Source organism: Anomaloglossus baeobatrachus, chromosome 2 (genome assembly GCF_048569485.1).
Source record: "Anomaloglossus baeobatrachus isolate aAnoBae1 chromosome 2, aAnoBae1.hap1, whole genome shotgun sequence".
Classification (NCBI taxonomy): Eukaryota; Metazoa; Chordata; class Amphibia; order Anura; family Aromobatidae; genus Anomaloglossus; species Anomaloglossus baeobatrachus.
Window position 1 is genome coordinate 440825800 of NC_134354.1, and position 22082 is coordinate 440847881.

General features: G+C 42.6%; 1 protein-coding gene across 2 annotated transcripts in view; it reads right to left on the reverse strand.

Annotated features, from left to right (window-relative positions):
* LOC142291618 (ras GTPase-activating protein 4-like) overlaps positions 1–22082 on the reverse strand; it is a 352484-nt gene that overhangs the window by 46767 nt on the left and 283635 nt on the right. For both annotated transcript variants that reach the window (XM_075336273.1, XM_075336274.1), the window contains exons 10-12: positions 19564–19717; positions 13785–13849; positions 12303–12415 (exon numbers count right to left, since the gene is read on the reverse strand). In XM_075336273.1, the coding sequence (XP_075192388.1) occupies positions 12303–12415; positions 13785–13849; positions 19564–19717 (332 nt within the window). The remainder of the gene's footprint in view (positions 1–12302; positions 12416–13784; positions 13850–19563; positions 19718–22082) is intronic.

Here is a 22082-nt window from a genome sequence, read left to right on the forward strand (position 1 = left end):
CCTCCTAACTCAGCGCAGTGCCTACAAACTAGATGATTTTCTAGAGAGTGAGCTTAAAGAAATTTAAATGTTAATTTTTCAAAAAGGACAACAAATATTAATCATCAGTAAATTGTACACATGCTTATATTTACAAGCACTAGGTGAAAATATCCATCTAAGAAGATATACATAACCCCGTAGGGATGAAAAGCTAGTGCTGAAGCTGGATACAAACTAGTCCTGGTGAGAAAAAACTATAGGATTTTTATAGTGAGAGTCCCAGTTGAAATCAGAAAGGCATAACGCATTGGGGAGAACTTGTGCTCTTTTTTCCCCTTGCCTCATGGATTCCCTGAAGGTTGCTACAATAAACATTGCATGTAACAAAAAAAACTTGTATAAATTTGCAACGGAGGGACACCACGACCAAATCTGCTGTCAATTGCAGTCTATCTATAAATCCGAACTAGCCTTTTTATAGATAGAAAATCAAAACGAAAAAAAAAAAAAAAAAAGTGGAAAGTGGCCATGACATGAAGGGGTTAAATAATGTGAAACTGAATGTAGTTTTGTTATCATACAGTCATAAGTCTAACCCTTGCAGAAAATCATCACTTTAAGGGTGCGCTCACATGAACGTGTAACTCACACGATTAACGGATTGCATTACCCGGCGCGGCTGCACGTATTTCTGTGCAGCTGAAGCGCTCCTGTCCAGAGAGTGTGCGGCCATACCAGGTGATGCCGATGTGAGACGCGCCAAGTCACTCGCAAGTGTGACTCCGGCCTTAAGGTCCAGTCACACTAAGCAACTTACCAGCGATCCCAACAACGATAGGGATCGCTGGTAAGTTGCTAGGAGGTTGCTGGTGAGATGTCACACTGCGACGCTCCAGCGATCCCACCAGCAACCTGACCTGGCAGGGATCGCTGGAGCGTCGCTACACAAGTTGCTGGTGAGCTCACCAGCAACCAGTGTCCAGCCCCCAGCGCCGCGTGGAAGATGCTGCGCTCCTAGTTACAGCACACATCGGGTTAATTACCTGATGTGTGCTGCAGCTAAATGTGCACAGAGCAGGGAGCAGCACACAATGCTTAGCGCTGGCTCCCTGCTCTCCTAGTTACAGCACACATGGGGTTAATTAACCCGATGTGTCCTGCAGCTAGCTACATGTGCACAGAGCAGGAGCCGGCAGCACAGGCAGTGAGAGCGGCGGAGGCTGGTAACAAAGGTAAATATCGGGTAACCAAGGACATGGCTTCTTGGTTACCCGATGTTTACATTGGTTACCAGCCTCTGCAGAAGCCGGCTCCTGCTGCCTGCACATTTAGTTGTTGCTGTCTCGCTGTCACACACAGCGATCTGTGCTTCACAGCGGGACAGCAACAACTAAAAAATGGCCCAGGACATTCAAGGTCCAGTCACACTAAGCAACTTACCAGCGATCCCAACAACGATAGGGATCGCTGGTAAGTTGCTAGGAGGTTGCTGGTGAGATGTCACACTGCGACGCTCCAGCGATCCCACCAGCAACCTGACCTGGCAGGGATCGCTGGAGCGTCGCTACACAAGTTGCTGGTGAGCTCACCAGCAACCAGTGTCCAGCCCCCAGCGCCGCGTGGAAGATGCTGCGCTCCTAGTTACAGCACACATCGGGTTAATTACCTGATGTGTGCTGCAGCTAAATGTGCACAGAGCAGGGAGCAGCACACAATGCTTAGCGCTGGCTCCCTGCTCTCCTAGTTACAGCACACATGGGGTTAATTAACCCGATGTGTCCTGCAGCTAGCTACATGTGCACAGAGCAGGAGCCGGCAGCACAGGCAGTGAGAGCGGCGGAGGCTGGTAACAAAGGTAAATATCGGGTAACCAAGGACAGGGCTTCTTGGTTACCTGATGTTTACATTGGTTACCAGCCTCTGCAGAAGCCGGCTCCTGCTGCCTGCACATTTAGTTGTTGCTGTCTCGCTGTCACACACAGCGATCTGTGCTTCACAGCGGGACAGCAACAACTAAAAAATGGCCCAGGACATTCAGCAACAACCAACGACCTCACAGCAGGGGCCAGGTTGTTGCTGGATGTCACACACAGCAACATCGCTAGCAACGTCACAAAAGTTGTTCATTAGCAGCGATGTTGCTAGCGATGTTGCTTAGTGTGACGGGGCCTTCAGCAACAACCAACGACCTCACAGCAGGGGCCAGGTTGTTGCTGGATGTCACACACAGCAACATCGCTAGCAACGTCACAAAAGTTGTTCGTTAGCAGCGATGTTGCTAGCGATGTTGCTTAGTGTGACGGGGCCTTTACAGTGACAGTGAGTGGATTGCACTGCAGTGCCAGACAGTCATTTCCAATTTTCTCTTTGTGTAGGAATAAGCTCTACAAGCAATTTAGGCTATGTGCACACTAAGTTTTTGAAACTTTTCTTTATGGGGGCATTTTTGGAGGCGTTTTTCTTATTCTGTAGTGCTTCCTGAAGTGGTTTTCAACAGTTTTGAAAGAGTTTTTACCTGTAGTGTTCTTTGCATTCTTCGTATTTGACAGCACATAGTTTGCAAAGGTTGCCTTCATGATTTGCTTCAAAGAAGTGATCTCTATTTTTTATTCCCCACCACTGATGTTTTTAAAAATTCTTCAAGAACAAAAAGGGGGTTCACAGAGAAATGAATTGAAAAAAAATTCCAATCATTTTTTTAAGGAGGATATTTCAGCAGATCCTCTCCGAAAGTATCAATAGAAAAGCAATCCTGCCGCAACGGCAAAACAGTACAGCCCAAATCCTGATTGGAATATCAGTTAAAGCAAGGATTTAAAATATAACTTTTAATATCAATAATCTAAAATCAGGATAGAATAAAGTGCAGTGCAGTGCATAAATAAATAACAATAAATAGATAGATCTCACCCAGTTCTTCTCCTGAGGAGATCAGATACCACCGGAATAGTCCAAGGCAGAAGCGGCCAAACTGGACATGAGGGGGGAGACCAGTATCAAAATTCCTTACCCCTGTCGTGCCCCTGCAGAAAATGCTTCCGCCCTTACAAGGGCAGCACCCAAGTCAGGAATGCTAACCCGATGAAAATGCACACCCTCCCAACGCGTTTCCCTCTCTGTGTAGTAAGAGAGTTCATCAGGGGAGAAAATATTCAAGTTAAGCCTGCAGTGGCAGGACAGTACTACACAATGCACGTTGGTGGTACAAATGTGTATGCTAGTGGCCAGTGGGACATTAGCATACACATTTGTACCACTAACGTGCTTTGTGTGCCGGCGGAAAATATATATTTTTTTTTATATATATGTCTTATACATTGCGCCACCTTGTTGGTAGACTGTTGGTCCCTGACCCGTGTACACATATGCTGCATAAACATCCCTGATATATATATATATTTTTTCGATTCCGGGATACCTGTGGTTGTCATTTATCCATCTTTTATTGCAATATGTACTATAGGGACCTTTGTTTCACAGTAAGTGAATAGTTACTATTCAATTTCCTTTTGCCAACATGACGTCCCTTGGCCCTTTGTGGCTCACTGTGGATGCTTGTGCTCTGCCCTCTGGTTGCGCGTGCCAGGGGTAATGCGCCTGCATCCCATGGTGTGTCACGTCGGGTGTTGGGACCGGTCAGCTGACATGGGATATAATTTTCACTCTTTATTATTTATTTTTTCATTTTCTATTTATTTTTTATATTTACTATTTTTTTATTTTTTTTTTTCCTCTCATTCCTTCATGTGTGCACGGGTTATGGACCATGAAGTGCTCATAGTATGGCTATAATATACTTATTAATACATCCCTGATTATGACATCTGCTATTTTATGCGGGGACATTCATACTTGTTTTTGTCTTGTGGTATATATATTTGTTATATTTTGGCTATGTTTCTATTTCTCCAGCGCCCTATTTATGGCCACTACACCTTTTTACTATTACATACGTCTTTGCAATCAATCGGACCTTAGTGTCCAATGTCACGGCTTTGCGTGGCATGTGTCATCATGCAGTGTGTTTCGATGGGCGGGATTTCCGGGGGTGTTCCCATCCGCAGCGTCCTCCGCCCTCGTTGGCCTATGGCTTGGTTGGAGCGTGCGATCGCCATGGTTACGCGTCCATGGCGTCGCATGCTCGTTTCCGGTCTGGCTTGGGGGCGGGGCGCTCTGCGTGCTGGGACTTCCTCGATCCCCGTGCACAGCACCGCTTTTTCATTTCAGCGGTTTCTATTCTTTTAACACATAGAGGTATGTCCCTCATAATGATATTTCTTGTAGTCGTGCATTTGGATTCACTCTGATGGATAAAGTAAGGGAGATTTACCGGTTCCGGATAGATCTCTTTATTTACCATATTGCAGGAGCTGTATGATTGACACATGCCTGTAGTGAGCCGTGGACCTATTGGATCATTGATTGTTTGACCCGCCTCTGTACACACTTCCTCCTTGGGGAACCGACACCTGATTTGGATTAGATTCATTTACTAGGCTATTTATATCCAGCAGCTCTATACTGCCAGTAGGGTCTCCTCCTTGAAGAAGCAACAACACCTTGCGAAACGCGCGTTGGTGGTGATCCCTTTTTTCTTCTATTTGGGTATGTGCATTATGTGATGATTCCTGTATACGCCTATTGCCAGTAGTCCAAAAAATGTTTTTCTTTTTTTTTTTGTCATGCGGTACTTTACCACACTTGAGTCATATGATATTGTGAATGGTAAGTGCACTTGCACTTTATAATTTTGATAATATGTTCACAAAAAGATGTTTTTGGTAATCTATTGCCTTTGGTCATTATGTGTATGCATTAATTTCCATACGCCCTGGCCACGACTAGAGAAAGAACTAGACTCTGCATTCCTCTTGACCGCGGCTATATATTATTAATTACTGTTTACTGTATTAAGCCTTTGGTTATTATGTGTATGCATTAATTTTCATACGCCTGGGTCACGACTAGAGAACGATACTATAATTTGCATTTCCTCTTGACCACGGCTATATATTACAAATTATTGGTTGACTGTATTTTTTCTTTTGACCACCTATTTTTCCCACGCTAACAGGGATGATGAACATTTGATTGTATTACTATTTTCCAACCAACTTGGTATCTCTTTGTACAACTTTACTACACGTTCATCTCTCCCACTACTACTGGCGACCTACATACTGTATTCTTCACCATGTATGTCCCCCTTGATTTTGTGGTAGTTGTTTTTAATCCTTGTTCTATTGCTGTTTTGCTTGTGTCTTTTTTTGAATAAATAAATTTCTGCATATACACTCGTTTTTTCTCTATTTGTTGTATTCTATTGCGAGTGGTGCATATATTCCGCCAACGCAAGTGTGCTGGCGGAGTATTTACTATATGGCTCATAATTTGGGATATTCCCTCATAACATGTTTTTCACAGTAGTTATTCCATTGAGCATGGACTTTCGTGCCCGTGACAAGGCATGGCACGCACGTTTTAATGATGTTTTGAATGACCATCGCAACAGCACGACCAGTGATACCAACTCTCCTAATTATGAGGCTACTATACTCAAATATAAGGAACTTTTAAAGAAAAGGTTAAAGATATGCTGAAATCGGGCCCTTTTGACACGTTATATCGATGGGGACATGGTCCCCCGCGGGCTCCGGGTCCAGATTTTCCCCTCCTTCCCGGTGGAGGATCCCTCCTTCCGGGAGAAGTGGGAATCTCTGGCTCACGGTTGCTCAAAGGGGTTCCTGTCCCTATTGAGAGACCACAATAGCACTTCTCTATCCCTAATGGAGACGTAGCTGGAAGGATTGGAACAAACCATTAAGAAATATTGTACTACTGAGCGGATTGCCAGGATGGATGCGGAGATTGAGCAGGAGATTTCTAAATTAGAAAAAGAAATTAGTGGCCAAAAACTAAAGAAATATAATAGAGATCTGTTGGATTACACCAATGCAGCTGTCTATAAGTGGCATTCTAAGTCACGTCCAGGGTACTGAACTAGAACTATGTCTCGAGGGCTATCCAACTCAATGTCCTCATTAGTCTCTATTGGAGATTCATCCTCTGGTGCGTCAAGTAGTGTGTGCGAGTCAGAGTTGAGCGTGGGAGCCAGGGTCAAGGCCACACGCAATAAACAAATCACTGCTAAACAAGGTGACAAAGTGGGAAAAGACAAATTGCAGGTGATTAACTTGTCTACACGCACCCTCTCTGACACCCAGTTAGATGTACTTTCCAGTGGGTTAACATTCTCCCCGACTAATCATTTTGACTTTTTTTCAGCATTAAAGGACATGCATTTGTTCGCCCGCAAGGTAGTTCTGAAGAAACTTCACCACAAAAGAGACAATTATGGGTTGAATAGCCCGGCAGAAAAAGAGGCATTACAGGTACTTGAGGATCTTTTGCTTGAGCAGGCCAGTGTCTCTACAGGGGTGTTTCCCAAATCGCTACTGCCCAGATCTACTAAGTTCCCCCCTCTGTCCCTTTGCCCCGCTGTTGAAGTCTTCACCAAATTGGTGACGGACGAGTTTAAACAAATTACTATCAGGAGACAGGGGGATAACTTATCTCGCAAACAAAGATCTGCCCTTATTGAATTGAGTAATGATAAGAATATTGTTATTAAACCAGCGGACAAGGGGGGAACATTGTGATCTGGGCAGTGGAGAATTATGAAAGGGAGGCCTTTCGTCAACTCCGTGACAAAAACACCTACTTGAAGTTGTCCTTTAATCCGTTGCAGCGTTTTTCGTTGGAGCTCGATATGAACCTGGAGGCGGCATGCGAGAAAGATGTCATTGATAAAAAAATGATGGAGGGGCTCTCCACTAAATATCCTAAGGTACCTACTTTCTATCTTTTACCTAAGATCCATAAAGATGCCCTCAACCCCCCGGGACGTCCTATCGTGTCCGGCATAGAGGGCTTATGTGACCCAATATGTAAATTTATTGATTACCATCTTAAAACTATTGTGGAAACTTTGCCCTCTTATGCTCGTGACACGACGGACGTCCTGAGGAGAATAGACGGCATCTTTATGGATCATGATATGCTGATTGTTACAGCAGATGTGGAGAGCCTCTACACATGTATATCGCATTCTGATGGCCTGAGGGCGGTCCGCCTCTTCCTCAAGATGGGCGGTCGTGATGGCGAGTTGAACCTATTTATCCTTGAGCTGCTCCACTTTGCCCTTACACACATTTTTTTTATTTTTAAGGATGTTTTTTATTTACAGCAATGTGGTACTGCCATGGGGCGGCCTGTGCCCCGGCGTATGCCAACCTCTTCCTCGGCATGTGGGAGAGGTTGGTGTTTGGCGACGGGGGCATTTGTGCCAGCTCCCATGTGCAGTGCTGGTTTCGATATATTGATGATGTGTTGTTTTTTTGGCAGGGCACAGTGGAGCAGCTTGATGATTTTATGGGTCAACTAAATAATAATGATTTGAACATCAGGCTGACGTATAAATACAGCAGCAGGAGCATTGACTTTCTTGACATCAATATTGAGGTGGACTCATTATCTTGCATTCAGACCAGCATGTATCGTAAGTCCACCTCGGTCAATGCCCTGCTGCATGCATCCTCAGCCCATACTCCTACAACTATACGCGCCATCCCGACCGGCCAATTCTTGAGGGCAAGGCGGATCTGTTCTACGGACCATTCCTTTAAAAAACAGGCCATGGAACTCAAACGCCGCTTCCAGGATCGCGGGTACAGTAACCGTTGCATCAAGCGAGGTTACTTGCGTGCGAAAAAGACTCCCCGCACGGGACTACTGCACTATAATATTAAACAACAACAGTCACCCGCCGACCTTCCCATTCGTTTTATAGGCACGTTTAACAATCAATGGCAAACGATGAGGGACATCCTTAGTAGACACTGGCCTGTGCTACGCACAGATCCCATCCTGGCAGACATTCTTCCCTCAGGCCCCCTTATGACCGCCCGACACTCTAAAAATCTCTGTGACATCCTGGTAAAGAGCCATTATGCCCCTCTACTTCCCAACCCTTTTGGATCTCGCGGCCCGACACATGGATGTTTTCCTTGTGGACGATGTGTCGCATGTCCAAATATCCTCCGTGCACGACTTTTTCTTCATCTGATGGGACACAGACACTGAACATACGGCACTATATTACATGTACCACCACACATGTGATTTACTATGCCACTTGTCCGTGCTCTCTGGTATATATAGGGCTCACTTCACGTGAGCTGCGTGTACGTACCAGGGAGCACGTTTGTGACATTCGTGCTGCCTCTGGGGTTGATGACGTGAGTCTCCTGAAGACATTACCGTGGCACTTCACGAGATTCCACGGATGTGATCCATCAGGACTCATGATTAGAGGCACTGATGTTGTCCGTGGAGGGTCCCGAGGTGGTAACTTAAAGAAGAGGCTGGCTCAGGTGGAAGCTCGCTGGATTACCAATCTTGGGACCCTTACACCCTGCGGTCTTAATGAGAACATCAGTTTTGTCTCTTTTTTTGTAAGGGCACCGATCCCATGTGGATTCTTCCTTTTTTTTTCTCTTTCCCTTTGTAGCATCTGATCTTTTATTTTTGTTTTTTAACCTTGTCTATCTACCTCTAGTTTACTTAGTTTATCTGGCATGTATATTGTTTGTCTATCTGCTGGATGTCTCATATGTGTTATCTATTCCCTTTATCTAGTATCGTTTTTGGCCTGTTTTGACACTCTATTGGTTCCCCGGATATGGAGTTTTCCTACAGTGATTTCGGGTCTCTTCAGCAATCACGACCATCGGCCCTGAAAATTATGGACGTTTCTAATATGGGCTGTTCTCATTTTTCTTCCTGTTTTATCATAAATACTTTTTTTTTTATATATATATATATATGTCTTATACATTGCGCCACCTTGTTGGTAGACTGTTGGTCCCTGACCCGTGTACACATATGCTGCATAAACATCCCTGATATATATATATATTTTTTTTTTCGATTCAGGGATACCTGTGGTTGTCATTTATCCATCTTTTATTGCAATATGTACTATAGGGACCTTTGTTTCACAATAAGTGAATAGTTACTATTCAATTTCCTTTTGCCAACATGACATCCCTTGGCCCTTTGTGGCTCACTGTGGATGCTTGTGCTCTGCCCTCTGGTTGCGCGTGCCAGGGGTAATGCGCCTGCATTCCATGGTGTGTCACGTCGGGTGTTGGGACCGGTCAGCTGACATGGGATATAATTTTCACTCTTTATTATTTATTTTTTATTTTTCTATTTATTTTTTATATTTACTATTTTTTTTTTTCTCTCATTCCTTCATGTGTGCACGGGTTATGGACCATGAAGTGCTCATAGTATGGCTATAATATACTTATTAATACATCCCTGATTATGACATCTGCTATTTTATGCGGGGACATTCATACTTGTTTTTGTCTTGTGGTATATATATTTGTTATATTTTGGCTATGTTTCTATTTCTCCAGCGCCCTATTTATGGCCACTACACCTTTTTACTATTACATACGTCTTTGCAATCAATCGGACCTTAGTGTCCAATGTCACGGCTTTGCGTGGCATGTGTCATCATGCAGTGTGTTTCGATGGGCGGGATTTCCGGGGGTATTCCCATCCGCAGCGTCCTCCGCCCTCGTTGGCCTATGGCTTGGTTGGAGCGTGCGATCGCCATGGTTACGCATCCGTGGCGTCGCAGGCTCGTTTCCGGTCTGGCTTGGGGGCGGGGCGCTCTGCGTGCTGGGACTTCCTCGATCCCCGTGCACAGCACCGCTTTTTCATTTCAGCGGTTTCTATTCTTTTAACAGACAGAGATATGTCCCTCATAATGATGTTTCTTATAGTCGTGCATTTGGATTAACTCTGATGGATAAAGTAAGGGAGATTTACCGGTTCCAGATAGATCTCTTTATTTACCATATTGCAGGAGCTGTATGATTGACACATGCCTGTAGTGAGCCGTGGACCTATTGGATCATTGATTGTTTGACCCGCCTCTGTACACACTTCTTCCTTGGGGAACCGACACCTGATTTGGATTAGATTCATTTACTAGGCTATTTATATCCAGCAGCTCTATACTGCCAGTAGGGTCTCCTCCTTGAAGAAGCAACAACACCTCGCAAAACGCGCGTTGGTGGTGATCCTTTTTTCTTCTATTTGGGTATGTGCATTATTATTATTATTATTATTATTTATTATTATAGCGCCATTTATTCCATGGCGCTTTACAAGTGAAAGAGGGTATACATACAACAATCATTAACAGTACAAGACAGACTGGTATAGGAGGAGAGAGGACCCTGCCCGCGAGGGCTCACAGTCTACAGGGAATGGGTGATGGTACAATAGGTGAGGACAGAGCTGGTTGTGCAGTCGTCTACTGGACTGAGGGCTATTGTAGGTTGTAGGCTTGTTGGAAGAGGTGGGTCTTGAGGTTCCTCTTGAAGCTTTCCACGGTAGTGGAGAGTCTGATGTGCTGAGGTATAGCGTTCCAGAGTATGGGGGATGCACGGGAGAAATCTTGTACACGATTGTGGGAAGAGGAGATAAGAGAGGAGCAGAGAAGGAGATCTTGTGAGGATCTAAGGTTGCGTGCAGGTAGGTACCGGGAGACTAGGTCACAGATGTAGGGAGGAGACAGGTTGTGCATGGCTTTGTATGTCATGGTTAATGTTTTGAACTGGAGTCGTTGGACGATGGGAAGCCAGTGAAGGGATTGGCAGAGTGGCAAGGCTGGGGAGTAGCGAGGGGAGAGGTGGATTAAGCGGGCTGCAGAGTTTAGGATAGATTGGAGGGGTGCAAGAGTGTTGGAAGGTAGGCCAGAGAGCAGAAGGTTGCAGTAGTCGAGGCGGGAGATGATGAGGGCATGCACTAATGTTTTTGCAGATTCTTGGTTAAGGAAAGCACGGATCCGGGAGATATTTTTGAGTTGTAATCGGCATGAGTTGAAGAGGGCTTGGATGTGTGGCTTGAAGGATAGAGCAGAGTCGAGGGTCACTCCAAGGCAACGAGCTTGTGAGACTGGGGTGAGTGAGCAACCATCAAGTTTGATGGAAAGGCTTGTTGGAGGAGATGAGTGAGGAGGAAAGACAATAAACTCTGTTTTGTCCATGTTAAGTTTTAGGAATCGTGCAGAGAAGAAGGATGAAATAGCAGAGAGACATTGTGGCATTATGTGATGATTCCTGTATACGCCTATTGCCAGTAGTCCAAAAAAATTGTTTTTCTTTTTTTTTTTTTGTCATGCGGTACTTTACCACACTTGAGTCATAAGATATTGTGAATGGTAAGTGCACTTGCACTTTATAATTTTGATAATATGTTCACAAAAAGATGTTTTTGGTAATCTATTGCCTTTGGTCATTATGTGTATGCATTAATTTCCATACGCCCTGGCCCCGACTAGAGAAAGAACTAGACTCTGCATTCCTCTTGACCACGGCTATATATTATTAATTACTGTTTACTGTATTAAGCCTTTGGTTATTATGTGTATGCATTAATTTTCATACGCCTGGGTCACGACTAGAGAACGATACTATAATTTGCATTTCCTCTTGACCACAGCTATATATTACCAATTATTGGTTGACTGTATTTTTTCTTTTGACCACCTATTTTTCCCACGGCTAACAGGGATGATGAACATTTGATTGTATTACTATTTTCCAATCAACTTGGTATCTCTTTGTACAACTTTACCACACGTTCATCTCTCCCACTACTACTGGCGGCCTACATACTGTATTCTTCACCATGTATGCCCCCCTTGATTTTGTGGTAGTTGTTTTTAATCCTTGTTCTATTGCTGTTTTGCTTGTGTCTTTTTTTGAATAAATACATTTCTGCATATACACTCGTTTTTTCTCTATTTGTTGTATTCTATTGTGAGTGGTGCATATATTCCGCCAACGCAAGTGTGCTGGCGGAGTGTTTACTATATGGCTCATAATTTGGGATATTCCCTCATAATATTTAAAAGAGGTCACAGGTCATCCAGAAAAAAGCCTAGGCTTATGATTAAGGACTGTTTTTAAATTCCCCCTTTCTCTGTCCGAAACGCGTGAAGCCTAGCCGCAAGGCAGCCGCACGGCGTTTTTTCTGGATGACCTGTGACCGCTTTTAAATATTGAAATAAAGCTTCCAAGTTTTATCATATAGTATTGGTGCTGAGTCCCATCCCTTTAACCCTTTTGCTGCTGTCTTGGACTACGGACCTGCCTGTCCGGGGGATTGCGGGCATCCATTCCAGCCTGGAGGTTATCATATGGGTGAGCTGAAACCTACATTTTTGCAGAACTTACCCTGCTTCTTTTATCTCTACTTTACTAGGATCAAGTTCAATATATTTTTTCTCTTCAAATATACGATTTATTGTTGGTCCAACAACACTGTGCAGATATTGGGTTCCTGCCACCTATAGAAAATATTAAGTAAAAATATTTCACAACATAATCTGCATATAAAAATAGATAACCATTTTTCCAAGTTTAATTTCAATATGTGCTCAGATAGTCTGACTGAGAAGTATGAGACTTCTGCAGCAGCAGGGAGGAGGGACACTGAGGATCTTGTCAGTAAGGACATGTGGGAGTTGATTCAGTTTAGCTCATGAATACACATGGACTCATGAGTTTTTGTATTTTTCTTTAGGACTCAAACTGTTCATTTTAACATCAGGATTAGCCCCAGCCTCAATAGTTAACAGATCTATTTAAAGAAGCACTCACATGAACGTTTTTATCCTCTTAATATAATGCAATCATATTATATGGCACTGTGTACTTACAATGGCTTATTTTGCCTTTCTGCATAGTAAATTCTTTTTTTTCCTCTGCTCTATGTAGAAACAGGAGGTTTTTTTATCCCTACAAAAATTATTACCCTGTTGAACTCTTGACCCAGCTGCTCCCTCCTCCCCCTATCATTGACTGACTTTTGCAGTGTCTCCTGACTCATGCAAGGAAAATAGACTTTCTGTATCTACACGAAGCTTAGAAAGATTCAGCTAGTCTGCTTTTAATCATGTGATGTCATAGAACTAATGAAAAACAGAAGAATTAACTGGGTAGAAGGGCAAAAGGAGCAATTGTAAGTACACAGAGCTATATAATATGATAATTGCAATATATTAGGAGGATACAATTTTGATGGGAGTGCTTCTTTTTTGCTAAGCAACGTAACCATACGTTTTATTTCACTTTACAGTCGATGCTACCCATAAATTTACAGTAACAGACAGGAGTAGTTCCCAGCAGTAAAGTTGCAGACATTGGTGTAAATGATAAATTCTTACAGCCTTCAGCTACTACTATGAAATTAGGAGTTAACAATGAGCTGTTCATATACTGAATCCATATACTGCAGCCCACAGTTGTCTGCTTTATCTGCGCACTCTGGTTATAAAAATTCAGCGGGATACCACATCATTTTTATTTACCTATCCACATTTGTTTTCAGGGCAATTGTCCTGCTCTTACCCCTATTTTGCTTTATTTTGCTTCCCCTAGCCCTTACTACAACAATTTTACAGTCATTTTACAGCACCAAAGTTCTGGTCCCCATAGAGTTATGAGGTTTGGGGTCAAGTTTGGATAAAGTGCGGGTCCCAAACCAAACTTTTAACTAAAGTTTGGCCAAACCTGAACTTCCATATGTCAGCTCATCCCTAGTAATGAATTAGATAAAAAAAAAATCATGATGGTAAAAGGTGGATATTCATTTTGAGTTATCACCTTCTAACAAACACCAGGAAAGTTCAAACCGAAGAGAAATAGACTATTTACCTTAAGAAATGATTCCATTGACTTAGAAGCCAGAGAGTTACTTCTGAATAATGTGTTTGGTTCATCTGTTGTAATTAAAAACAGATACATTAATACATAGGAAAGCTTTGTTATATGAGAAAGTAGTATAACTATATACAGAAAACATTGACCAATTAATTATGTACCCTAATTGCAAACTTTAAAGTACTTTATTGTGCAGATTTTCCCAGGAAAATCAATAAACGTGAGGACAACATTAAATTTAACTGATATATGCTGTATTTATAGAAAGAAGCTATAGCATTAGCAATGCTCCACTATTGCTAATGCGATCCAGTGTACATCTTGTCTCATGTATGCAGTCCTTGAAAAACCGTTCGAGGGTGCATACTGTTGTTCGAGATGTGCGCAAGTTGCACGTTTGGAAGCCCAGATACTGGATCTAAATGAGCAGCTGGCAACTCTGAGATGCATTAGCAATATGGAAAGGAGTGTGCTGCTCGCTGAGCAGCAGCTTGCTGGGTCAGATGTGGGGGAGGATCGTAGTAGGGAGCGGCATGACGGTGAGGTAGGTAGCTGGGTGACAGTTAGAAAGGGGGGTAAAGGGAAAAGTGCTAGGAAGGCTAGTCCTGAACTGACACACCCCAATAGGTTTGCAAACTTGGCAGATGAGGGGGATGTCATTACAGGGGTAGCATTGCTGCAGCAAGGCATGACCTCTGAACGCCAGAGGAGTGTCTGCTCTAGTAAGGGGGGGAATAGGAGTGCAGGGCAGGCAAGACAGGTACTGGTAGTGGGGGACTCAATTATTAGGGGGACAGATAGGGCAATCTGTCACAAAGACAGGGATCGCCGAACAGTGTGTTGTCTTCCTGGCGCTCCAGTTCGGCACATCGCTGATCGGGTTGACAGATTACTGGGAGGGGCTGGGGAGGACCCAGCGGTCATTGTACACATTGGCACAAATGACAAAGTTAGAGGTAGGTGGAAGGTCCTTAAAGATGATTTCAGGGAATTAGGTTGTAAGCTTAAAGCATGGACCTCAAAGGTGGTATTTTCGGAAATACTACCTGTGCCACGAGCCACACCAGAGAGGCAAAGAGAGATCAGGGAGGTTAACAGGTGGCTCAGGAATTGGTGTAGGAAAGAGGGTTTTGGGTTCCTGGAGAATTGGGCTGACTTTTCAGTTGGCTACAGATTCTATGCTAGGGATGGGCTGCATCTTAATGGGGAAGGTGCAGCTCTGCTGGGGCAGAAAATGGCTAGAAGGTTGGAGGAGTGTTTAAACTAGGAATGGGGGGCGAGGGTATTCACTTTATAGAAGGAGAATGTAGTGCAGATAGTGACCAGGGCACAAGTAATGAAATTGGGGGTGGTACGGGGGGAAGGGTTAGGACAGTTAATACAGTAAGCAGGAATACAGGTACAGAGTCATACGTAACGTGCATGTACACTAATGCCCGAAGCCTCACAAATAAGGTGGAGGAATTAGAATTAATATTGTTGGAAGAAAATTATGATATAGTGGGGATATCAGAGACATGGCTGGATGAGAGCTATGACTGGGCTGTTAATTTACAGGGTTATAGCCTATTTAGGAATGACCGTACAAATAACCGAGGGGGAGGTGTGTGTCTATATGTAAAATCATCCTTAAAACCCATCCTGCGTGACAACATATGTGAGGGTACTGAGAATGTAGAGTCCCTATGGGTGGAGATAAGGGGGGGGAGAATGAATAATAAAATACTGATAGGGGTGTGTTATAAGATGCCGAATATTATGGAAGAGGTAGAGAATCTCCTCATAAAGCAAATTGATAAAGCAGCGAGTCTCGGAGAGGTAATTATTATGGGCGACTTTAACTATCCTGATATAAATTGGGGAACAGAAACTTGCAGTTCCAGCAAAGGAAATAGATTTTTGATAACAATGAAAGATAATTACCTTTCACAAATGGTACAGGACCCCACAAGAGGGGGAGCACTACTAGACCTTGTACTAACCAATAGGCCAGACCGCATATCAAATATACAAGTTGGGGGTTACTTGGGGAATAGTGATCACAAAATAATAAGTTTTCATGTATTCTTTAGTAAGGTGTCTAGTAGAGGGGCTACAAGGACACTAAACTTCAGGAAAGCAAATTTTAAACGGTTGAGAGATGATCTTAGTGCAATAAACTGGGATGATGTACTAAGTAATAAAAGTACACAAAGCAAATGGGAGACTTTTATGAGCATCCTGAATAGGGCTTGTGCAGAAAATATACCCTATGGGAACAAACATGCTAGAAATAGGAGGAAACCCCTATGGCTAAATAGAGCTGTAAGGGAAGCAATAAAAGAAAAACAGAAAGCCTTAAAAGAATTAAAGAGGGTAGGTAGTGATGAGGCATTATATAATTATAGAAAATTAAATAAAATATGTAAAAAGCAAATTAAGTTAGCTAAGTTTGAGACAGAGAGACTCATTGCGAGAGAAAGTAAAAATAATCCTAAAATATTCTTTAACTACATAAACAGTAAAAAACTGAAAAGCGATAGTGTTGGCCCCCTTAAAAATAGTCTTGGTGAAATGGTGGAAGGGGATGAGGGTAAAGCCAACCTGCTGAATGACTTTTTTTCTACGTTTTTTATACAAGAAAATGCCATGGCAGATGACATGACCAGTGATACCATAAATTCACCCTTGAATATTACCTGCTTAACCCAGCAGGAAGTACGCCGCCGCCTCGAAATCACTAAGGTTGACAAATCTCCGGGCCCGGATGGCATACACCCCAGAGTACTACAGGAATTGAGTTCTGTGATAGATAGACCATTATTTTTAATCTTCTCAGATTCCTTAATAACAGGGTCGGTACCGCAGGACTGGCGCATAGCAAATGTGGTGCCAATATTCAAAAAGGGGACAAAAACTGAGCCGGGAAATTATAGGCCGGTAAGTTTAACCTCTACGGTTGGTAAAATCCTTGAGGGTTTCTTGAGAGATGCTATACTGGAGTATCTCAAGAAAAATAACCTTATGACAGAGTATCAACATGGGTTTATGAGGGATCGATCCTGTCAAACTAATTTGATCAGCTTCTATGAAGAGGTAAGTTCAAGTCTGGACCAGGGAAATGCAGTGGATGTTGTGTATATGGACTTTTCAAAAGCTTTTGATACGGTGCCACACAAAAGGTTGGTACATAAAATGAGAATAATGGGGATAGGGGAAAATATGTGTAACTGGGTTAAAAACTGGCTCAGTGATAGGAAACAAAGGGTGGTTATTAATGGTACGTACTCGGACTGGGTCTCAGTTCATAGTGGGGTACCACAGGGGTCAGTATTGGGCCCGCTTCTTTTCAACATATTTATAAATGACCTTGTTGGGGGCATGCGGAGTAGAATTTCAATATTTGCAGATGATACTAAACTCTGCAGGGTAATCAATACAGAGGAGGATAATTTTATATTACAGGGAGATTTATGTAAATTGGAGGATTGGGCTGAGAAGTGGCAATTGAAGTTTAATGTAGATAAATGTAAGGTCATGCACTTGGGTAGAGGAAATAACATTTATGATTATGTACTTAATTGTAGAACACTGGGTAAAACAGACACAGAAAAAGACTTGGGTGTATGGGTGGATGGTAAACTTCACTTTAGTGGACAGTGTCAGGCAGCTGCTGCCAGGGCTAATAAAATAATGGGATGTATTAAAAGAGGTATAAGTGTTCATGAAAAAAATATAGTTCTACCTCTGTACAAGTCACTAGTGCAACCGCACTTAGAATACTGTGTACAATTCTGGTCACCGATCTATAAGAAGGACATAGCTGAACTGGAGAGGGTGCAGAGAAGAGCGACCAAGATTATTAGAGGAATGGGGGGGCTGAAATACCAAGACAGGTTATTAAACTTGGGGTTATTTAGTCTGGAAAAACGAAGGCTTAGGGGGGATCTAATCACAATGTATAAATATATGAGGGGACAGTACAGAGACCTTTCCAAAGGTCTTTTTACACCTAGGCCTGCGACTGGAACACGGGGGCATCCGCTACGTCTTGAGGAAAGAAGGTTTAATCATAATCACAGACGAGGATTCTTTACTGTACGAGCAGTGAGACTGTGGAACTCTCTGCCGCATGATGTTGTAATGAGTGATTCACTACTAACATTTAAGCAGAGCCTGGATGCCTTTCTTGAAAAATTTAATATTACCAGTTATGTATATTAGATTTTATGACAGGGTATTGATCCAGGGAACTAGTCTGATTGCCGGATGTGGAGTCAGGAAGGAATTTTTTTCCCCATTGGAACTTGTTTGCCACATTGGGGTTCTTTTGCCTTCCTCTGGATCAACATGTTAGGCTACGGGTTGAACTAGATGGACTTAGAGTCTCCCTTCAACCTTAAAAACTATGATACTATGATACTATGATACTTGAACAGAAATAAGATCACTATATAAAGCAGCTGCATAAAAATTGGGTATCTTATAGTTTTAAAGTTGGAGGTAGACTTAAGCCCGTTGACTTTAACTATAGAATAATATGTTTATCCTGACAAACAGCCTGAATTATAATCTGGAATAACTGTCACAAATCTGCAAAGCTGGAATATCCCAATAGTCCTTGATGTGTCAATGTCTGCACAAGCATTGGACTTCTGACTATAATTTCACATTCTTTACACCAGGCACCATACAGAAGAAGGAACTGTGCTACTAGCTCAGTTAAAGTGGTATTCTTGCGTTGGATAGGGGATAACTTCCCTGGGGGTCTGACTGCTGGGACCCCCCGTTGATTTCCAAGAACCAGCGCGAGTGAATGGACTGGTGGTCAATAATGCAAAATGGCACTCTGTTCATTCTTATTGGAGTGCCGAAGACCAGCAAAAGTCAGCCTTTTGCTATCTGCAGCGGTCCATTATGGATAAATGGAGCAGCAGTGCGCAAGATTGACACGATCCATTAACATTCTTCGGAGCCCCGGTTTTTGGGATCAACAGGGTACTAGCAGTCGGCTTCCCAGCAAACAGGAAGTTATGACCTATACCATAGATAGGGGACAACATCCAAATGTTAGGATACCCCTTTAAGCTTTTTAGAATGTGTTTTCTTTACTATTTTATTAGTAAATAGCAGAATTCTTAATGTATCTGTGGAAAAATTCCAGGTTTGCAGCTATTGATCAGCAAAACATTAATTTTACATATAAAATCACTCAATTTTTATGCTGATTTACCATTTGTCTTCATTACAGATTCCATACAGTTTAGTGTTTACAATTCCTATAAGAACGTATGTATTTCCATGGTTAAAGATTAAAAACAAACTCATTGAAATCTGTCCCTGCACTTATAGTTTTTTCAATTTGTCTTAGATTTTGTGTTAGCCTTTAATCATTAGACTGCAGGAAGTTAGAGGTAGATACAATTACGCTGGTTTCACATCAGTGTTTTCCTGCCGCACTCGTAGATCCGGCACAAGGACAGTACAGTACATTAAAGTTCACTGGCAAGCTTCGGGCACATGCGGTCATGTGACCGGAGCATGTGACAGCATGTGACCGGGGCTTGCCGCACTGTCTGTGAACTGTATTGTACTGTACTGCCCTTATGCCTGATCCGGCAGTGCGGCAGAATACCGCTGATGTGTTTGTGCCCTTACATGCAGACACTGACGCAGATTCAGGTCTGTGACTTTGGAAGTGCACCAGAACTCCAAAGGAAGAGTTTCAAATCTATAAAATTCTTTACAGCACAAGAATTTTTTTTATATCGACATTTAAAGAAATTCCACTTACTTGTTTTATCAAGTTCTAGTCTGAAGAGCAGATCCAAGAACTCCTTCGCTAGCCCTTGCCCCAAATAGATTTTTACGAGGTTGGCTGCCACTTCTTGTCTACATTCAGCCGATGTGGTCTCATCGATCAGAGTTATTAAATGTCCACTTTTGTCCTATTTAGAGTACGTTTTGTTAAGGATCTGGCTAAATCATAGCAGTGTATATCATATAGTAATATGTATGCGGGTGTTAACTTGTCCCAAGCAATTGGACCGCACCTGTAGGTTTCAACACCAGGTAAATTCTGTTTGTCCAGATACCACCCATTAACATAGGATTTTAAATCTGAGTATTCTGTCCAGTACATAGTGATCAATGATTGACAAGTTGCTTTACAGAGGTCCTTTTACCCGTTCTAGCACGTTAAACTTCCCACATCATGGAATGGTTGCTGCAGAGCTGAATAAAGTGTTTAGTTTAGTTTTTTTATTTCTCCATTGTGGGCGGCACGGTGGCTCAGTGGTTAGCACTGCAGTCTTGCAGCGCTGGGGTCCTGGGTTCAAATCCCACCAAGGACACCATCTGCAAGGAGTTTGTATGTTCTCCCCGTGTTTGCGTGGGTTTCCTCCGAGTTCTCCGGTTTCCTCCCACACTCGAAAGACATACAGATAGGGACTTTAGATTGTGAGCCCCAATGGGTACAGTGTTCCTGATGTGTGTAAAGCACTGCAGAATATGTTAGCGCCATATAAAAATAAAGATTTGATTTTTTTTTTTATTTGATATATTAGCTTTTGAAATCTATACGCTAATTTCCACTATAATCAATACAGCATTAACATTCATTCCTCACTGGAGGTCTTAACTTTTCTCCCTGCAAGACATTGACCAATCATAAGCAGGCAATGTTATGCAAGAAAAAAAAAAAGGAATATGCCCCCAGAGAAAGTAAGAACCAGCTTTCTCTGTGTGATATGATAAGACATGTAATGACACAGTTCTGCTCTCCTCCATAGGTCACACAGATGCTGTGTGTCATTACAAACATATCTTGCATATATACCAGGTATTGGGGGAATAATGCCCTGATAGCTGACAGATCCAGAATGATGGCTATGCCACAATGCAGCTCTTATCTCACAGCACTGACAGTTTAGGGAAAGATGAGTGGAGAGCTGACAGAGCTATGAGGTGAGAGCTGCAGCGTGTCACAAACTCCACTCTGGATGTGTGCTACCTCTCTGGCCATTATTTTTGGATGTCTGAGATAGATGCAGATAGGTGTCTATAATGACACATGGCTCTTTCTCCTCCTGCACCCACTTTGCTTGAAATCAGAGAGACTAGTTCCACCCTCAGCAGGCTCTTGCAAATGCTACTAGAAGTAATTGACAAGTCTCTCCTGCGTGTTAATAGGGAAAGATGTGTCGATAATCTGCAGCAGTGCTGGGAAAATCCAGCAGGTTCGGCTTCAGACTAGTCTTGTCTCATCTCAGGCTATGGTACCCAGCCGGATCTTATAACCATATTTTCTCTGAAATGCCGGAGCATTTAAAAAAAAAAAAACAAATAAAAAAAATCACAAAAATAAATAAATAATAGCTGCAATCATGCAGTCAGGCTGATTCATACTGGCCATGATATGGGTGGCATGAATCAGATTAAAGGTTCCCTTTGAAAACAAAGAAGACAGAAGTAATTCAGACTGCCTCTATCTTCTTTGTATGGTTTCTGACTGCAAAATTTTCAGCTTGCCCAAACAACTCCGGAAGTCATGTTTAATCATGCTTAAAGGTTTGTTATCAAGTTATCCCTTGAGCTGCTCAGAGCTATTCATGCTTCTTTCAGTCTCTTCTCTTCTTGTTTTTTTTGTTTTTTTTCTGGCAGGGTGGGCTCTCCCTCTTTAGCGACAGTTCTTGTGAACAGCAAATCTATAGTATTAGTAAAATGATAAAGCTCATCATAAGTTCTGCTGTAGCACATTTATCTATCAGTGGGTTGCCTAAAGTTTACACTGATTTCACTGTATTTACACATGCATCTGAACAAGCACACAGTTTAGGAAAGTGGGAGCAATGATTTGGAGATCTATTCTGGGAGAAGCTAATTTTTCTGGCTGCTGATCTGACAAGATTTATAGCAGCAGACTGTCAGAAGCTGTGAAGGAGGGTGAGGGAGGTGATCAGCTAACTGTTGTACAGAAATATATGGGCTGGAGATAGGTGTCTGGGATGTTACGAGTTAACGCATCTCCTGGAATGTAGCTACTGCACACTTTCAGCCAGGGTCTGGGCAGGCATTAGTGGTAAAGCTCCATGGAAACTAGCTGTACACTATGAAAGATAAAAGCTCTCATTGCAGGAGAATGAAAGTAGCTAGAAAGAGCAAGTACATTTTCATGTTGTTTAACTAATTAAAGCAATTTAATAACATTAGAATACCCCTTTAATCTTGTTGCAAATATATGCAATGACACAGTCTTTAAGCGCCTGACTCATCTGACCTATCCATATGGTGGACTAATAACCATAACCAAAT